The sequence below is a fragment of the Phascolarctos cinereus genome, unplaced genomic scaffold (assembly GCF_003287225.1).
Source record: "Phascolarctos cinereus isolate Bilbo 61053 unplaced genomic scaffold, phaCin_HiC Scaffold_9;HRSCAF=440, whole genome shotgun sequence".
Lineage (NCBI taxonomy): Eukaryota > Metazoa > Chordata > Mammalia > Diprotodontia > Phascolarctidae > Phascolarctos > Phascolarctos cinereus.
In genome coordinates, this window is record NW_027556402.1 from 202,383,383 (window position 1) to 202,400,025 (window position 16,643).

The 16,643-nt window shown below is 36.2% G+C and overlaps 1 protein-coding gene across 1 annotated transcript in view; it reads left to right on the forward strand.

The window, feature by feature from the left end:
* Window positions 1-16,643, forward strand: part of ATRN (attractin) — a 215,992-nt gene that overhangs the window by 21,249 nt on the left and 178,100 nt on the right. Inside the window, 3 exon segments of the mRNA XM_078148561.1 lie at window positions 3,609-3,692; window positions 7,878-7,953; window positions 7,955-7,992. Of these exon segments, the coding sequence (XP_078004687.1) occupies window positions 3,609-3,692; window positions 7,878-7,953; window positions 7,955-7,992 (198 nt within the window).

Sequence of the window (16,643 nt, forward strand, 5' to 3'; positions counted from 1 at the left end):
TTTCTGTGCTAGGATTCTGCATGTGAAATGCTAATTCAGATTCCAGAGGGAAAAGGGAATAAATTTCTATAAAAATACTAATAAGAGGGAAAGGCTTTTTTTTTAAAAAAAGCATAATTTCAGATTGCTTTCCAGAATGGTTTGACCAATTCACATTTCCAACAACACCTCACATCTTTTAGCCCCTCCAACACAGGCTGTTTCAATCTTTTGTCATATTTTTCGTTTTATTGGGTGTGAGGTGAAATCTCATAGCTGTTTTGATTTTGTTTTGGAATAGTCTTTGATGTGGTTGTTAAGAGTTAATAGATAACTTTCTCATCACTTTCTCAGCTTCTAATTTTCTCTCCTTTCCAATCTGCCCTCTGAACAGCTACTGAAATTAGCATTCCTTAGTAACATCTGATCATGGACATTTCCTTGATTAAAAGCTTCCAGTGGTTCCCTCTTACCTCTAGGATTAAAATGCTAATATCTCATTCAGCCTGGTTTTTAGAGACCTTAATTTAGGGTCACTTACTACAAGAATTGGAATGAGGCCATCCATTTGAGGAATTAAAAAGCAGATGATCAGTTTCTTCAACATATTTCATTTTCTTTATTTGGTGCCAAAGGCTTCCCTTCCCCTTCATTTGGTGTCTAAAGAGTGATTACATGGTAAAAGGGGGGGGAGGGGAAGGAAATACATGCATAAGACCAAGGGGAATATTGTAGGATATTCTTTACAGATGAGACTAGAACTCTATAAGCCTCTAAATCTGTGTCCAGATTAGGGTGGTTTAGCAGCTATAAAAATAGCCTCCCCTTTTTGCATAGGAAAAGCATTTTCCCTCACATGTTAGGATGCATCTTCCTTTTCAAGGGTTCTGGATGGTGCTTGGTGCTTGATAGGAAAGTGTTACTTGCTGTCTCTGCTTTCAATTTTATGTCTTAGGATCTTTGAACTCAGTAAATTGTTTGAAGGGAATGAGAGTATCAGACTGGAATGTACCTGATTTATTCAAGGATAGCTAACAAAAGGCTTACTAGTATGCCAGATGCTGTGGGAGCATCTGGGACCAATTGTATACTTTATGACAGTATTATGGAACGAGAATGGGGGGGGAGGGAGAGGAATGGACTTTCTTGGCTATTTTGAGAAGTGAAAGCAAAAAGTAAGAGACATAAAGAATACATGCCAATTATCTGCAAGAGCCTGGAGAATGGCCTTGGTTTACTGTCTCCAAAGAGGGATCAAAGACCTTATAGAAGTGCTTATGTTTTTTTTTTCTGCCCTAAGATTCTACATGTGAAATGCTAATTTAGATTCCAGAGGGAAGAGGGAATAAACTTCCAATAGTCAAAATCCTAACAAGAGGGAAAGGATTTTTTTAAAAATTGCTTTCTAGAATGGTTGGGACAATTCACATTTTTGCCAACACCTCTCATTTTTTGGTAGCTCCTCCAGCATGGATTGTTTCTGGTTTTTTGTTATCTTTTTCATTTTGTTGGGTGTTAGCTGAAATCTCAGAACTATTTTGATTTTGTTTTTTGATTGATTTGTAAGTCCTTAATATGGTTAATAGTTCGCAATTCTTTTTATAGCTTACTCATGTTGTTTGACCACCTGTTCATTGGAGGAATATCTCTAGGCATTTATTCATTTGTGTTAATTATTGTTTATTAATCTCTTATCAGAGATATTTGATACAAAGATTTTCCTTGATTTCCCTTCTCATCCTAGTTGCATTGATTTTGTTTGTGCAAAAAATTTCAATTTCATGTAATCAGAATCATCTGTTTTCTTTTGTAATCACTATTTTCATCTTGTTTGATCAAGAACTACACCACCAATCATAGCTATGAAAGCTATGTAATCATATTATATTCTAATTTTTAAAATGATGTGACCTTTAGTGTTCAGGTTCTATATCCATTACAGATTATTATATATAGTGTAAAATATTGGTCTAAACCTAATCTCTACCAAAACTGTTCCTTAATCTATCTTATCTAGTCTGTTTTATTGGTTTACATTTCTTTCCTTTTTAAACCATTGCTGGTGGAGGCACAAAAATGAAAATAGTACCTGTATTGTAGGGGTTTACTTTGTAGTAAGGGTGATAAGATATACACAGATAAATGCAGTTCAGAATATGATGTGTGCCTGACAGGTACAAAATGCTCTGATAAATTCAGGAGAAGCATTGCTTCCACTTGGTGAATCAAAGAAAGGCTTCATAGAGTAGGTATTATTTTGGCTAGGCCTTGAAGGACAATTTATCTGGTTAGGTACAGTGTAGAGTATGAGTGGGAGAAGTATTTATTAAGCACATATTAGGTGCCAAGCAGTGAGAGTTGGATTATAAGGAAAGTTGAGCACTGCAGAATTGATGCTTTTGAACTGTGGTTCTGGAAAAGACTTTTGAGAGTCCCTTGGAGAACAAAGAGATCAAATCAGCCAGTATGTAAAGAAATTAATTCAGACTATTCACAAGAAGGTCAAATACTAAAGCTGAAGCCTAGCTACTTTGGCCACACAGTGAGAAGACAGGATTCCTTGAAAAAGACCTTGACGTTGGGAAAGATTGATGGCAAAAGGGAAGGGGGATGGCAGAGGATGAGATGGATAGATAGTGTTATGGAAATAACAAACATGAGCTTGGACAGACTTTGGGAGATAGGGGAGGACAATCGGGCGTGGCGTGCTGTGGTTCATGAGGTCATGAAGGGTCACACAGGACTGAACAACAGCACTAGGTGCCAGGCACTGAATCTAATGGATATGTAGCTGTATACAGGATAAGTAGGAAGTAATTAAGAGAGGGAAGGCACTAGAATTAACAGGAGGTTGGGAAAGACTTCCTGTAAAAGATGAGGTTGTAGTTGGAACTTGAAGAAAGGTCAGGGAAGCCAGTAGTCTGAGATGAAGAGGGAGAGCATTCCAGCCATTGAGGACAGCCAGAGAAATGCCTGGAGTTTCTAAATGGATTTTTGTTCATTAAGTAGTAAGAGGCCAGTGTCACTGGACTGAATAGTATGTAGTGAGGAATAAAGTGTAAGAAGACTGGAAAGGTGTAGGTGGGGGTGGGGCAGGTTGAAAGGGTTAGGTTGTGAAAGGCTTTTAACACCAAGTGAAGGGTTTTGTATTTGATCCTGGAGAAGATAGGAAGCTAGTAGAGTAGAGGAATAGAGCCAGTTTTTTTTTTTAGGCATTTGGGATTTAGTGACTTGCCCAGGGTCACATAGCTAGTGTCAGGTGTTTAGTCTGGTGCTGGATTTGAACTCAGGTCCTCCTGACTTCAGGGCCTGTGCACTATCCACTGTGCCACCTAGCTGCCCCTAGAGCCAGTTATTGAGTAGAGGTTATTAATATGGCTGGATCTTCACTTAGAGAAGATCACTAGAAAGGTATACATGAGATTTCTTTTGTAATTCTTTGAGTTTTGTATGATAGGAAATATATTAATGGACCCTTTGCTACATTTCCATAACAAAGGAAAATTTTTCTCTTTGCTGTTACTTATTGTGTTTGCTAAAAGTTTAAAAAGATGTGTTATGTTACTGATCTTTGAGATTCTTCAAAACCTCAACATTTTCCTATATTTTTCTTTTCTTTACATTTTTAGGCTGAGTGGATCATCAGGTTTTGTAACCGATGGACCTGGAAATTACAAATACAAAACAAAATGTACATGGCTCATTGAAGGACAGTGAGTAACAATTGTTTTATTTTTTTTGTGATAAACTTCAACTTAAGATTCAATACTTTCTGCCAAAGACATATCTGAGTAAAATGCTACTGATTGATTGCTTGTATCTGTTTACTGTAGTTGTAGACTGCTCTTGCCATAACTTCAATTAAAAATAGATTTTAAAAGGTTTGCTTTGGACTACTGAGTTTGTTTCCCCCCCCCCCAAATTCCTAATAGGAAGACAAAAAAGCCATTAAATTGGTTTATAATGTGAATTTTTAAAAATTAATGACCAAAGTGTTGATTTAATTTTAAGAATGATTGGTCTTTAATATGATCTGATATTTTTTGCTAATGTCCATTACATTTTCATGAACTGCTAAAGTGGATATATTTTTATTAGGGCTTAGAAGATATTATAGGAAAGATTTTATTTGTCTAAATGCAATTTTTATCACAGATAAAAATTTCAGAAGAAATTTTGATCATTAGATGAACACCAGTGAAATGATGAGAATTCTGATATGAATATATCGTGTATGTGTATACATGCACACATATATGCACATATGTATATATCCATACATATGCATATATACATATATATTTTTTTAATTTGGGGAGAGAAATTGAATTAATTTTATTTCAGAAAGTGAAGTTGAAAAAGGCATTATAATTTTTAAGAAGGGTACTTTCAATTTGTAGAGCCTATAAATGCTACTTATTTAATGTTTGCTTATGTCAAAGCATCCTTTTGTGTTTGCTACATTAGGGAATATAGAATTGCCAAGTATTAAAAGGAGAATTATCATCTATGGTATATTGTAAAGCACTGTTTTTTAAAATGAAATAGACTCTGAAGGAAAAGAATGAAGAAAAAGCAGATTTGAGCTTTTCTTTTTTAAAAAAAATTTAAAATACAGTTCTATCTAGATTAAATGTTAATTGCTTTATGGCATTTTCTTCTCCTTTGTAAATTTTCTCTTACCATCCAAGGAATTAAGAAGGATGTGAAAGTTAAAGATTAATTACTAATGTTGTCTATGTGATTGTTTAACAAGCTGATTAAATGTTCTTAAAGTTTTATAAAATATCATTTTTCCAGTTTAAGGCAATAAATGAATTTATCTCTATCAGTGGTTAATTTCAGTACAGTTGTATTTTGATTCACTTATTTGAATTTTGCCCCATAAATTTGTTCCTAAGTGGACAAGTTTCTAAAAGTGACAGCACAGCAGAAAATAGAGTGCAAGAAAGATAGGCCTTACTAGAAGGATCACAAACTAGAAGGATAGGCCTCATTGTTAAGTATTTTGTCTGGCTGAAAGGCAATTAAATGAAGATAACAGAAATTAGCTCTTGGTGCTCCAGGAATTTCAGTAGAGTAAAGAAGTGAGTAAGTGGAGAGGAAGTGAAGGTAATGAGTGTAGAAGATTAACTCTAGATGTTCAGCTGTGAACGAGGAGTGAAATATTCATTGAAACACATCAGGAACCAAAGAGGCCATCTGCTACAATCTATACATGAACAAGAGTCCACCTGATAAATTCACAAGACTTTGCTTGAAGTCATCTAGTGAAGGGGGAACTCTCCATCTCCTAAGGTAGCTAATTTATGCTTTTGGATACCTCTGATTGTTGATGTTTCATACATCAAACCTAAATCTTCTTTCTCTGCAGCTTCCTTCACAGCTCCTAGTTCTTGTTCCATGGCCAAGCAAAACAAATCAAATGTCTCTTGCAAATCGCAACCTTTTGGATACTTAAAAATAACTATCATTTCCCCTCAAGTCTTTCTACTTCAGGCTAAATATCCCCAGTTTTCAATCAATCTTCATATATCATTGTCTCCAGTATCCTCAATATCCTGGGCATTCTACAGTTTATCAATGTTCTTCCTAACATGAAGTGCCCAGAAAATAGATCTTATGACGCATTATCATTGAGCTTTATGTTATCCTTTCTGTTCATTGCGTGTGCTCTTAACTTCAGTACAGTAAAGCTTTGAAGACCTGAAACTATTGGATAGTTTACTCAGCCAGTATCAATTTCAAGTTGTGCCATTCATAATTTTACCTTTGTCTTCTTGTAAAAGCCTTGAGTCCTGACCCTTGTAATGAGGTTTAAGTCATTATGAGTTTCAGACACTCATTTTCTGAATGCAACTTGGTTGGTGTCAGTATGTGCCAGGTGCAGTGCTAGACAGTGGAGATAAAAATACATAAATGAGACATTCCTTGACCACGGGGAGTTTATATTTTACTTAGACCAAAGAGAGAGGAACATGATACATTCATAGAAAAAGTAAGTACAGAATATATAAAAAATAAATCAAAATAACTTTTGGAGAGATCTTTGAGTTCTAATGGATGTGGAGGTAATGGGAGATAACAGCACAGGGGTACAGGGTTGCCATGACAACTCGTGCAGAGGCACTGAGGTAGAAGGTAAAATATACTGTGCAACCAGCAGCAAGAAGGCATGTACATGAAGAAGAGTAATCTGTAATCAAACTGGAAAAATACCCTAGGGCCAGATTGTAGATGGCTTTAAATGCTTTTTTGAAAAAAAGGCATTTGTATTTTACCTCCGTTCGCGAAGAGGAGCCATGGAACAGTGTATCAGACTCAGATAGAAAACAAGGTCACCTGTACATAAGGATCCCTGTGGACTTAGAAACCCACATATTAATGTTGTCTGTATTTTATTGTATTTTTTAATTTATTTTGCGAAATATTTCCCAATTACATTTTAATCTGGTTTCAACTGCATGCACTCAGGAATGCTATGGATGCATGCAGCCCTCATCAGTGTATTTGACACTTTTACCATGGAAGCTTCTTGAGCAGAAGAGGAGAGTGACTTGGTAAGGCCTATACTTTAGATCAGTTTTGCAGCTGGATGGAAGCTGGATTAGGAGAAGGGGCAGATTGGATACAGGGAGACCAAGTAAGAGGCTCCTGCAATAATCCAGGAAAGGGAGTAATGGAAGGGCCTGATCTAGGGTGGTTGTATGAATAGAGAGAAGGGGACTGACAGCAGAGATAATGATGAGGGAGAATCAGCAAACCTTGGTAACTAATTGAATTATGGGGGTGAGGATAAGTGAGTGAAGAATTGAGAGAACTAGATTGCAAACCTGGGTGACTACAAGAATAGTGAAGTTCTTGACAGAAATAGAGAAAAAGTTAACGGAATAGGTGAGGTCAGGAGAAGGAAGACAGTGAGTTATGTTTTAAATCTGTTGAGGTTGGAATTCCTGTAGGATTACCAGGTAGAGAAGTTTAGTAGACAGTTGGAGATGTGGGAGTGGAGCTCAAGGAGAGAAATAAGACCTGGTTATGTAGATTTTGGAGCAGTCTGTATAGAGATGATAGTTGAATAGAGAAAAGAAAGAAAGTTCACACCAGAATCTTGGATTTATACCTAGGCATGATGTGTCATATTATGTAGGACATATGCGATGATCTTTACGAAGCAGATCTATTAAGCGGTTAGGGAGAAAACCGAGAGAGGTGGTCTCTAAAGCCCTGAGAGAAGATAATGTTATTCAGAAGAAGAGGGTGGTCAGCAGGGTCAGATCTGCAGAGAGATGATTAAGGATGAGGACTGAGAAAATGCCATTGGATTAAAGAATAAAGACATCATTGGTGACCTTGGAGAATGCAATTTTTCTTAGTGGTGGGGAAAGAAATCATTATAAACTAACATTTATTCTACATGTCAACACAACTTCAAATTTTCAGCATAAATATCTAAACAGTTGCTTTAGGTCTATCTCTTCTTTGAGATAATTGAAACTTTTTAGTTTGAGGTTTATTAGGAAAGATGTCTTAAGTGTATGTTTTGCTTTATTGCTTTACTACCAGAATTATAAAAGTAGCTTGTCTTGTAGTTTATCAAGTAAATTTAGTTGTCATTTTGTCATGAAATATTTTTATTTTCTAGGAGTTCAATTCAACAAAGATTTATTAAATGCCTACTCTAAAACTTCCTAGAAATGTATTCCAAATTGATTAAAACTCTTAAGGAAAAATAAAAATAAAACTCGAGATCAATATTATGTTTGTTCAGGACAGATTTTTAATGTCACAAGTAATCAGGTTTATTTTCAATTCAGAGATTTTGATTACTTACATATGAAACAAGCATACATTTTGCTAAAAATATCCTTGATTATAATTAATTTCTTTTTTTTTTAAAGGCCAAATCGAGTAATGCGCCTTCGCTTCAGTCATTTTGCTACAGAATGTAGTTGGGACCATTTATATGTTTATGATGGGGGATTCCATTTATGCCCCACTAGTGGCTGCCTTCAGGTAAGTTCAAATTAAAGAGTAATATTTGTTATTTGCTTTCTGAGTTCTAACATCACTTGTTTTTATTCTTGAAGCACTGGCTTTATTCTAACCAGAAATTGACTGATCTGTTAATATGATGTGACCCAGAAGAAAGAGCACTGGTCTGGGTTAGTTAAAAAGACTTTTGTTTTTACTCCTGGCGCTGTCACCTACAAGCTATGTAACACTGGCCAAGTCACTTAGCTTTTCATCATCAGGTCTTTTGGGTATAGAGTGGAGATACCTACTCTGCCTTCCTCATAGGTGTGCATATGATTTTCTTTATGGTGTTGGCTACCAGGAGCAAAGAATGTATATGAAGGAGTTTTGAAGATTATGAAATTTCAAATGCTATATAAATGCAAGGTGATTTTATTCTTAAGTAATTTTGTATTTGAGGTTTCCCAAACATAAGTACCTGTTTAGGTGAACTTTCACCTTATTCATTGGCCTGGTCTCAAAACCATGCATTCTTTTCTCTGGCTGCCATCCTTATTTCCTTCCAACTGGAATTTTAGTCCCCTAGCTCTGATAGGTGAGCTTTCTTGTACTCTGATATGGGCATCTTATTTTTACTAAGTGTCTGACTATGGGCATTTCACTTAACCTTCTGAGTCTCAGTTTCCACATCTGTAAAATGGAAATGGTAATATTTGTAGTACTTCATAAAGTTGTTACAAGGGTGAAATGAGATAATGTATATAAAATGGTTTGAAAATAAGAAGTACATTAATGTCAGCTATTGTTATTAGCTTAGTATGGTCTTATTTATGACACTCCCTCCTTTAGGGCCCCATGTTCCTACTATTTAGGAAAAGGTTGGATTTGATGACCACTAACTAAAGTCCTTTCATCTTTATCATCCTAAGATTCTATTAGTACGTGATAAAGTACAGTACAAGATTTATGTAAACAGTTCAAGGACAGTAGTGGAATAGAGTTTATAAGCAAGTAAGACTTCTTTATCAAAACTTTGTATTTTTTCCAAAGCATGCAGGTCCTTTAAGAATGAATGTTAAATGGATGCGTGGATAAATTCATGATTAATTGCTAAATTAATGTTATAGATTAAGTTCTATAGGAATTTGGTGAGAGGAGGGAGAGATAAATTTGCTGGAATGCTCATAGATTGCTTCAAGGAGTGGGAAAGATTTGAAGAATGGGTATGGTTTTTGAGAGGCAGAGAGGAAAAGGGGAAATGGTTGATTCAAAGTGTAGATACAAGAAGAGGTGTGATTTTGAAAGATGACCAATTTGGCTAGAGCAGGAGCTTTGTGTTAAATGCTTGTTGCATTCCATATAGGAATAGTGGGAGATATGATTGGAAATGTTAGTTGTGAGTGATTTTCATATCCAAAGTAAGGAATTTTAAATTTATCCTATAATGAGTGAAGAGCCATTTAAAGTTTTTGAGCAGCGGAGTGATACAATCAAAGTTATCTTTTAGAAAAAAAATAATGTGGTTCATAGTTCTGCCATCTGGGTAACTCCCTAATATCATAGTCTCCATTGTGTTGATAGAGGAAGCAGAAATGTCATTAAAGAGAACAAAGATGAGAAAGGCAGCCATTGGAATGATAGTAAATGGAGATGGTAGAACAAGTGAGAGTTTTTTAAGGATGGGAGGTGTCCATGGGTTTGTCTTGACAGGAGCAGCAGAAGGAACAAATAGATAGCGTGTGATGGAAGATAAGAGACAATGTGAAAATAATAGTAGGCTAAGTCTGGTAGAAAAGATGGAAAGGGTTGGAATCAAAAGTACATGGTCATGTACAAGGATTGGCCTTGGCAAGTAGAAAGGCCACCATTTGAGGTAGAGTAGAGGAGGAGATAAATGGGGGATATCTGAGTGCTGTGAAATGAGGAGGAGGAGAGAAGAAGGAGCTCTCTGGTGAATGGCCTCATGCTTCATTGAAGTATGAGATGAGGTAAAGATGATATACAGAGATGGTAGCAGCTGGTGATGTCTTAGGCTTGAGAGAAATAAAATTTTGGAATAGCCAATGTAGAGAGTAGGGTAGGGAACTAATTAGCTAGGAGTAGTAGAATGGGTAGCTTTGCTACAGTGAGGGCTCACTTAAGATTAGACAAAAAAATTGTAGTGGACCAGATCAGCACAGTTTTCAGATTTCCTTTAGCTTTGTTTAATATCCTGTATAAAGAAATGAAGGAAGCAGATAGAAATAATTCAGGGTTGGGGGCTGACAATGTGTGATTAGTAAGGAAAATGGGCCAGGGATTTAAAACTAAATAGCAGTGTAGAGCAGAGATGCCATACTCCTTGCTAAATTAGGAAATGTTTAACAAAAGAAGTTAAAATACCATTTGACATCAATTATATTAATTTGTGTTTTTCTGAATCAATATGTTGCTTCAGGTTTCTATTTGAGATTGACACCACTGGTGCAGGGTTAAATTGGTCCACCAAAGAGCAGAGATAGGGAAGGGAAGAGTATAGCCAGTACAAGAGTAGGAAGGGATAGAGGGAGTGTAGGTCATGGTGAGGATAAAGAACAGGATTAGGGCTTGTGAGGCATAGGGAAAGATAAGATGATAAAAAACTGATCAGATAAAATAATTTTTGTGTAGATAAATATGGAAGTGGAACACTTGTGGGTGAGGGCAAGATCAAGGGCCCTGTTGCCTTTTGTCCATTAGTGCTAGAAACAGTCATGACTCAAGAAGTAGTATTGAATAAAGAAGGGGGAAAATGCAAGCCAAAGTAAATTGGGGATTACCTGAACCAGTGAATCATGAAGCCATACATGGGATTGCATTTGATGAGGAAACTACAGTAATTACATATGTTGCATATATAATCAACTCTGGGCGAGTTGTCTAACACCCTCCTAGTATACCTTCTTTCATCAGCAATCTCAAGATAGCATTTTACCAAGCTCCAGGTATAGTGAAAATATTTGGCATAGCTGCTATATGAGGTGTGAATTTGTAGTAGAGAAGGTATATTATGGTCTTGGACTTGGATAGCTATGTAGGTTTTGCGGTTGGGAACTTTAAAACCAGAAGAATTGTTTTACCTGCCAAGTTTAAGGGAAGGAAAAAAATGGCCATAAACCTTTAGCTTTTAAAACTGGAACCCCTCATCTCCCATTCCCCAAACCAACAAATGATTTCAAGGAAAAATAATAACTGGGTTCTGATGTTGACTCTTAACTATTCTTTAGAGGAGGTAGATCAGGGCCATCAACAGGGTCATCAGAGATAAAGACTGTAGTTGACTGTGGGAACGTCATGAACCTATTTCAGTCTGTTTGAGAGTCAGATGATAAGAATGTTAATTTTAATAATGGGCAATCAACTCTGATAGGTTAACAATGAGAAGAATGAATATTATAGTGGGAGGTGGACCTGTTCAAATGAGGGGCTGGGGGAATTTGACTTTGATTATGTCATTTACTTCCAGACCACCCTCAGCCTTAGGCATCCAGACAAAGGATTTACTACCACTCAATCCTGAGTAGAACACTTGGGCTGGGAATTCACCTTAGATTAAATTCTTTATAAGGTTCTCTAGTTGGTGGGGCAACAACTCCACCTAGATAAGATGGTTTAGGTGTCCTTGAGCAAGAACAGAGATTTCCTTAAAAAGGAAGTAGCCCTAGATCTCCCCAGTAATTGGTTATTTAATAATTATTTCTCTCATCAGGACAGGTCTTTTCATCAGGAATGCTTGAAAGTCCTTTATTTCATTAAATATCCTTTTCCCTCTCAAGAATTATACTCAGTTTTGCTGGGTAAGTTATTCTTGGTTGTAATCTTAGCTCCTTTGCTTTTTGGCATATTTTATTCCAAGCTCTCTGATCCTGTAATGGGAGAGCTGCTAAATCTTGTGTGATCCTAAATGTGATTTGATGATATTTAAATTGTTTCTTTATGGCTGCTTACAATATTTTCTGCTGACCTGGGAGCTCTGGAATTTGGCTATAATATTCCTAAGAGTTTTCATTTTGGGATCTCTTTCAGGAGGTCATCAGTGGATTCTTTTATTCCTATTTTACCCTCTGGCTCTAGGATATTGGGGCATTTTTCCTTGATAATTTCTTCAAAGATGATGTGTAGGCTTTTTTTTTTTTGATCACAGCTTTCAAGTAGTCCAAAAATTCTTATCTCTCCTGGATCTGTTTTCCAGGTTAGTTGTTTTTCCAATGAGATATTTTGTGTTTTCTTGTATTTTTTTCATTCTTTGATTTTGTTTTATTGTTACTTGATGTCTCATTGAATCATTAGCTTTAAGTTGCCCAATTCTAATTTTTTAAGGAGTTATTTTCTTCAGTGATCTTTTGTATCTCCTTTTCCATTTGGCCAATTCTGTTTTTTAAGGAGTTCTTTTTTTTGGTAGATTTTTGTGCCTCTTTTACCATTTGGCTAATTCTATTTTTTAAAGTGTTATTTTCTTCACTATTTTTTTGTGCCTCTTTTACTAAGTTACTGATTTCCTTTTCATAATTTTCTTGCATCTCTCATTTTTTCCCCCCAGTTTTTCCTCTGCCTCTCTTATCTGATATTTAAAATCCTTTTTGAGTTCTTCTAGGAATGTTCAGTTCACATTTTTTCTTTGAGCTGTTTTGACAGAGGTATCTTCTGAGTTTGTGTCTTGATCTTCCCTGTCACCATTGGTGGTCAGATTCATTTTATTTCATTTTTGTTTTGTCGTTGTTGTTGTTTGCTCATTGTCCCAGCCTATTTCTTGAATTTTTAACTTCATGTTACATTTGGGCCCTGCTCCTGGTGTGGAAGGGGCACTGTCATAAGCTTCAGGTTTTCTTATGCTGCTCTTTTCAGAGCTAGTTCTGGGAGTCTGTAGGTTTTCATTGCTTCTAAGGTGGTGTGATATATAGACTCTCTCCTGGCCTGCGCTCTGGTCTTTACCCAGGAAGGGACCTTGTTCCCCTGGAGCCACAAGTGCTAAGACTCCTCTTGGCCCTAGAACTGTGACCAGGTCTCCTGTTCTCTTGCACCAACAAGTGCTAGTGCTTCTTTCTGCCTTAGAACTGAAACCAGGGCTCCTGCTCCCTTGTAAGTGACCACCAGCACTTTTCTTTGCCCTGGAATTGTTACCAGGGCCCCTGTTCCCCTGCAGCAAGTACTAGTGTTTCTCACATTGAGACTGCAACCCAGAACTTTGTATAGACAATGCAGCAGAGTTCTGAACCCAGCACCAGCAAAGGGTCCCCTGTAATCTTTTTCTGACCCAGTTGTCTGACCCTCTTACTATCTGTGGTCTGAGAGCTCCCATCTACTTTCAAGGCCTATACTGCTGGCACTGTGGCATGGCCTATGCTGTGTCTAGGCCAGCTACCACCCTGACAAGGCAGACCTTTCTTGCTGATCTCTCAAGTTGTTTTGGGCTGGGAAATTGTTTCAGCTGACCTTTTGTTGATCTGCCTCTCCAGAATTTGATTTGAGGTGTTATCTTAAAGTTGCGCTTAGGGAATTTAGGACAGGTTCAGGTGAGTTCCTGCTTCTATTCTGCCATCTTGGTTCTGCTCTGCTTCTGTAGATTTTTAATACTTTTTCTTGCCATTATGTGTCAGTGATTTACTAGTAGGGAGAGGGGCAGTGAGATGAATAGGCTTCTTGGGAGCCCTCTTTGTCCTTAATAAGTTTGAAATTGATGCCTGTGTCAAGTCACTACAGAGTATGAGTCAAGAATGATCCAGGAACAGAAGTGAACTTGTAGATTAAATTAGGGGAACTCAAGGGGAAGAGTATCAGAATATTAAATAGAAAAGAGAATATTCCTTATCAGTGATGAAGAAGAAAGATCTTGAATAAGGATTGATTTTGAGCTTTCTAGGTACCCTGAAAATATAATTCTATTATTTCTGTTCCATTTTGGGACAAGATAATTCCCAAGTGTGTTTGTAGTATTAACTCTTATAGGATAGTACTTAACCTTGTCAGGGAATAGTGTTGTTTGTATAAACAAATTGAGTTCAGTAGGTCTAAGTTATTTTATTGTCCTTTTGTCCTTTCCCAATCCTTTTTTTAAAAAAAGTTTTATTAATGTGTTTTGTTTTTACATTTATAGATTACTCTCACTGTGTGAAAGGTCTCTTATTAAAGTTAAATGAATCAAATAAAATTAATAATGTAGTGACATCATCAGAAAGCACATTCTACATTGTATTCCCTTACCTGTCTATTTAAAAAAAATTAACAAAATTTTTTTTCTCTCCTGCCCCTAGCCCCATTTACAAAAAAGAAAAAAAATTCTTTGCAACAAATATATATAGTTGAGGAAAACAAATTCTTCTAATGGCTGGATTCGGAAACATATTTGTCTCATTCTGTACCCTAAATCTATCAGCTCTGTCATAGCATGTCGTCACTGGTCCTCTAGAATCATGAATGATCATTTTGTTAATCATGGTTCTTATAACTTTCAAAATTATTTTTACAGTGTTGTTATTGCATCAGTTATTCTCCTAGGGTTTATAAAAATCATCAACATTCTTCATTTTAGTTATACTGATGTTTTAGGATAAAATTTTCTTCTACTTCCTACTTCATTCTGTATCAGTTAATATAAATGTTTCTGTCTTTTCAAAATCATCTGTTTACCCACTAGTTAAAAGCACAATAGTATTCCATCATATTCATATACTCAACTTATTCAGCCTTTCCTGTATTGATGACCATCCCTTAATTTCCAGATTTTTGCTCCCACTTTTCTCCACCTTTTACATTTTACGACTGAGCTGTTCTTTTTGCCTTTCATACTGCCTACTTAAGAGCTTTATGTTCTTTGAATAGCAGGTCCTCCCTTGTCCATTACAACCTTTTACTAAGTCAAAGAGTTAGAAGAGGTCAGAGTGATGATCTGATCCAATTCCTCCCGAAAAAGAATACCCTCTATAATATTTCTAACAAATGGACATCTGTCTTTTACTTGAAGACCTGTCATAAGGAGTTTTATAGGTACCATCATGTCATCTGCAAATAAGGATACCTTTTTTCTCCTTTTTTGCCAGTGTTTATACCTTTAATTCCATGCTTTTCTTTTATTGATATAATTAGTTTTTCTAGAATTATGTCAAATAATAATGGAGAGAGGGAGCATCCTTACTTTGCCCTTTTTTGTATTGAGAAAATGTCTAGTGTTTTTCCATAGCAAATAACGTTTTGATAATGCATTTGATCATATTAAGTGAATATTTAGAAAGGAAGTAGTGATCCAAAGAGGTAGAATGGCTTTATCAAGAATCATTTATACCAGACCAGCCTCATTTCTGTTTTTGACAGGATTATTAGGCTGGTAGAATAGGAGAATGCTTTAGAGAGAATTTACTTATATTTTGCCAAAGCACTTGACAGAGTCTCTCATGCTTTTTTTTTTTTGGGTGGGGGTGGTGGTGAAGGAAATGGAGAGTAAGATAGGGTAGATAGACGTGGGCTAGGTAATACTTTTGAGCAAATTCAGAACTAATTGGTCAGCAGGATCCAAAGACTAGACATTTAAGGGTCAACTTCAGCTTGGAAGGTTGTCACTAGTGGTGTGCTCTAAGTATCTATGCCTGGCCTTTGCTGTTTTGATATTTTTAGATTACGTTATGGCTTGGGATAAGGCCTAGATGTTATGCTTGTCACATTTGTAGATGACACAAAGTTATGGGGAGTGGCTGATTCAGGATCCCAGAAGGTCTCAGGCTAGAATATTGTACTGGGTCTAATAAGATGAAATACAATATAAATAATGCAATTCTTGCAATTAGGTTCAGGAAATCAGTTTCATAGACAGAAGATGGGGAATATGTGGCTAGATAGTTTTTATCTAAAAAGGATCTTAGCATTTTAGTACAGACCAAGTTTAGTATGAGATCACATGGAGAATTGACAGTCAAAAAAGCTAATGATATCTTGGGCTACATTGAGAGGCATAGTATCCAGGGTTAAGGTGGTGATTTTCCCAGTGTACTCTTTGTTGGACAGATGCACAACACATTTGAAGACATATAGTAGTTAGGTCTATATGCTAAACCTCTGTACTTTGGACCTCTAGAGTTTGGACTTTGTTGACATAGCCTTTGAGGACTCTGGATTACCTCCAAACTTTGATGTTACTTTTAGATATATAGGGGTTGAATTGGTTTTTGGGGATGAGCTTATTTCTCTTAGAAAATTTCTCTGATTTCCTAAAGAATTTTGGAAACATAACCTACTCTTAAGATGGACTCTATAGTCTTTTCTTTTTCTTTAAAAAGAGTTTTATTTTTGCCTTTTTTTAATGTCACTGGCACTTCCTAATTTACCACCTCCCTTTTTGAAAAAAATGCCAGGAGTTAAGTGAACCCTAGGGCAAAACTCCAGAAGAAGAGAACAATTTTGTAATCATTCCATAGTAAGATTCACAAAAAGTCATTGTATCGTCCAGAAAGACTCCCAGAATATGGATGGAAGGGCTACTAAAATAAATGGAGGAAGAGATAAAGAGTAAAATTAGGACTGTTGAGGAAAGAGTTTGGAATGAGAATAAATAGTATAAAATAGATGCTGAAAAACTTTACCAAAACAGTGGATATCCTTTAAATATATCTGTGTGTGTGTGTGTGTGTGTGTGTGTGTGTGTGTGTGTGTGTAAAATTCATATATTTATATATATGTACACA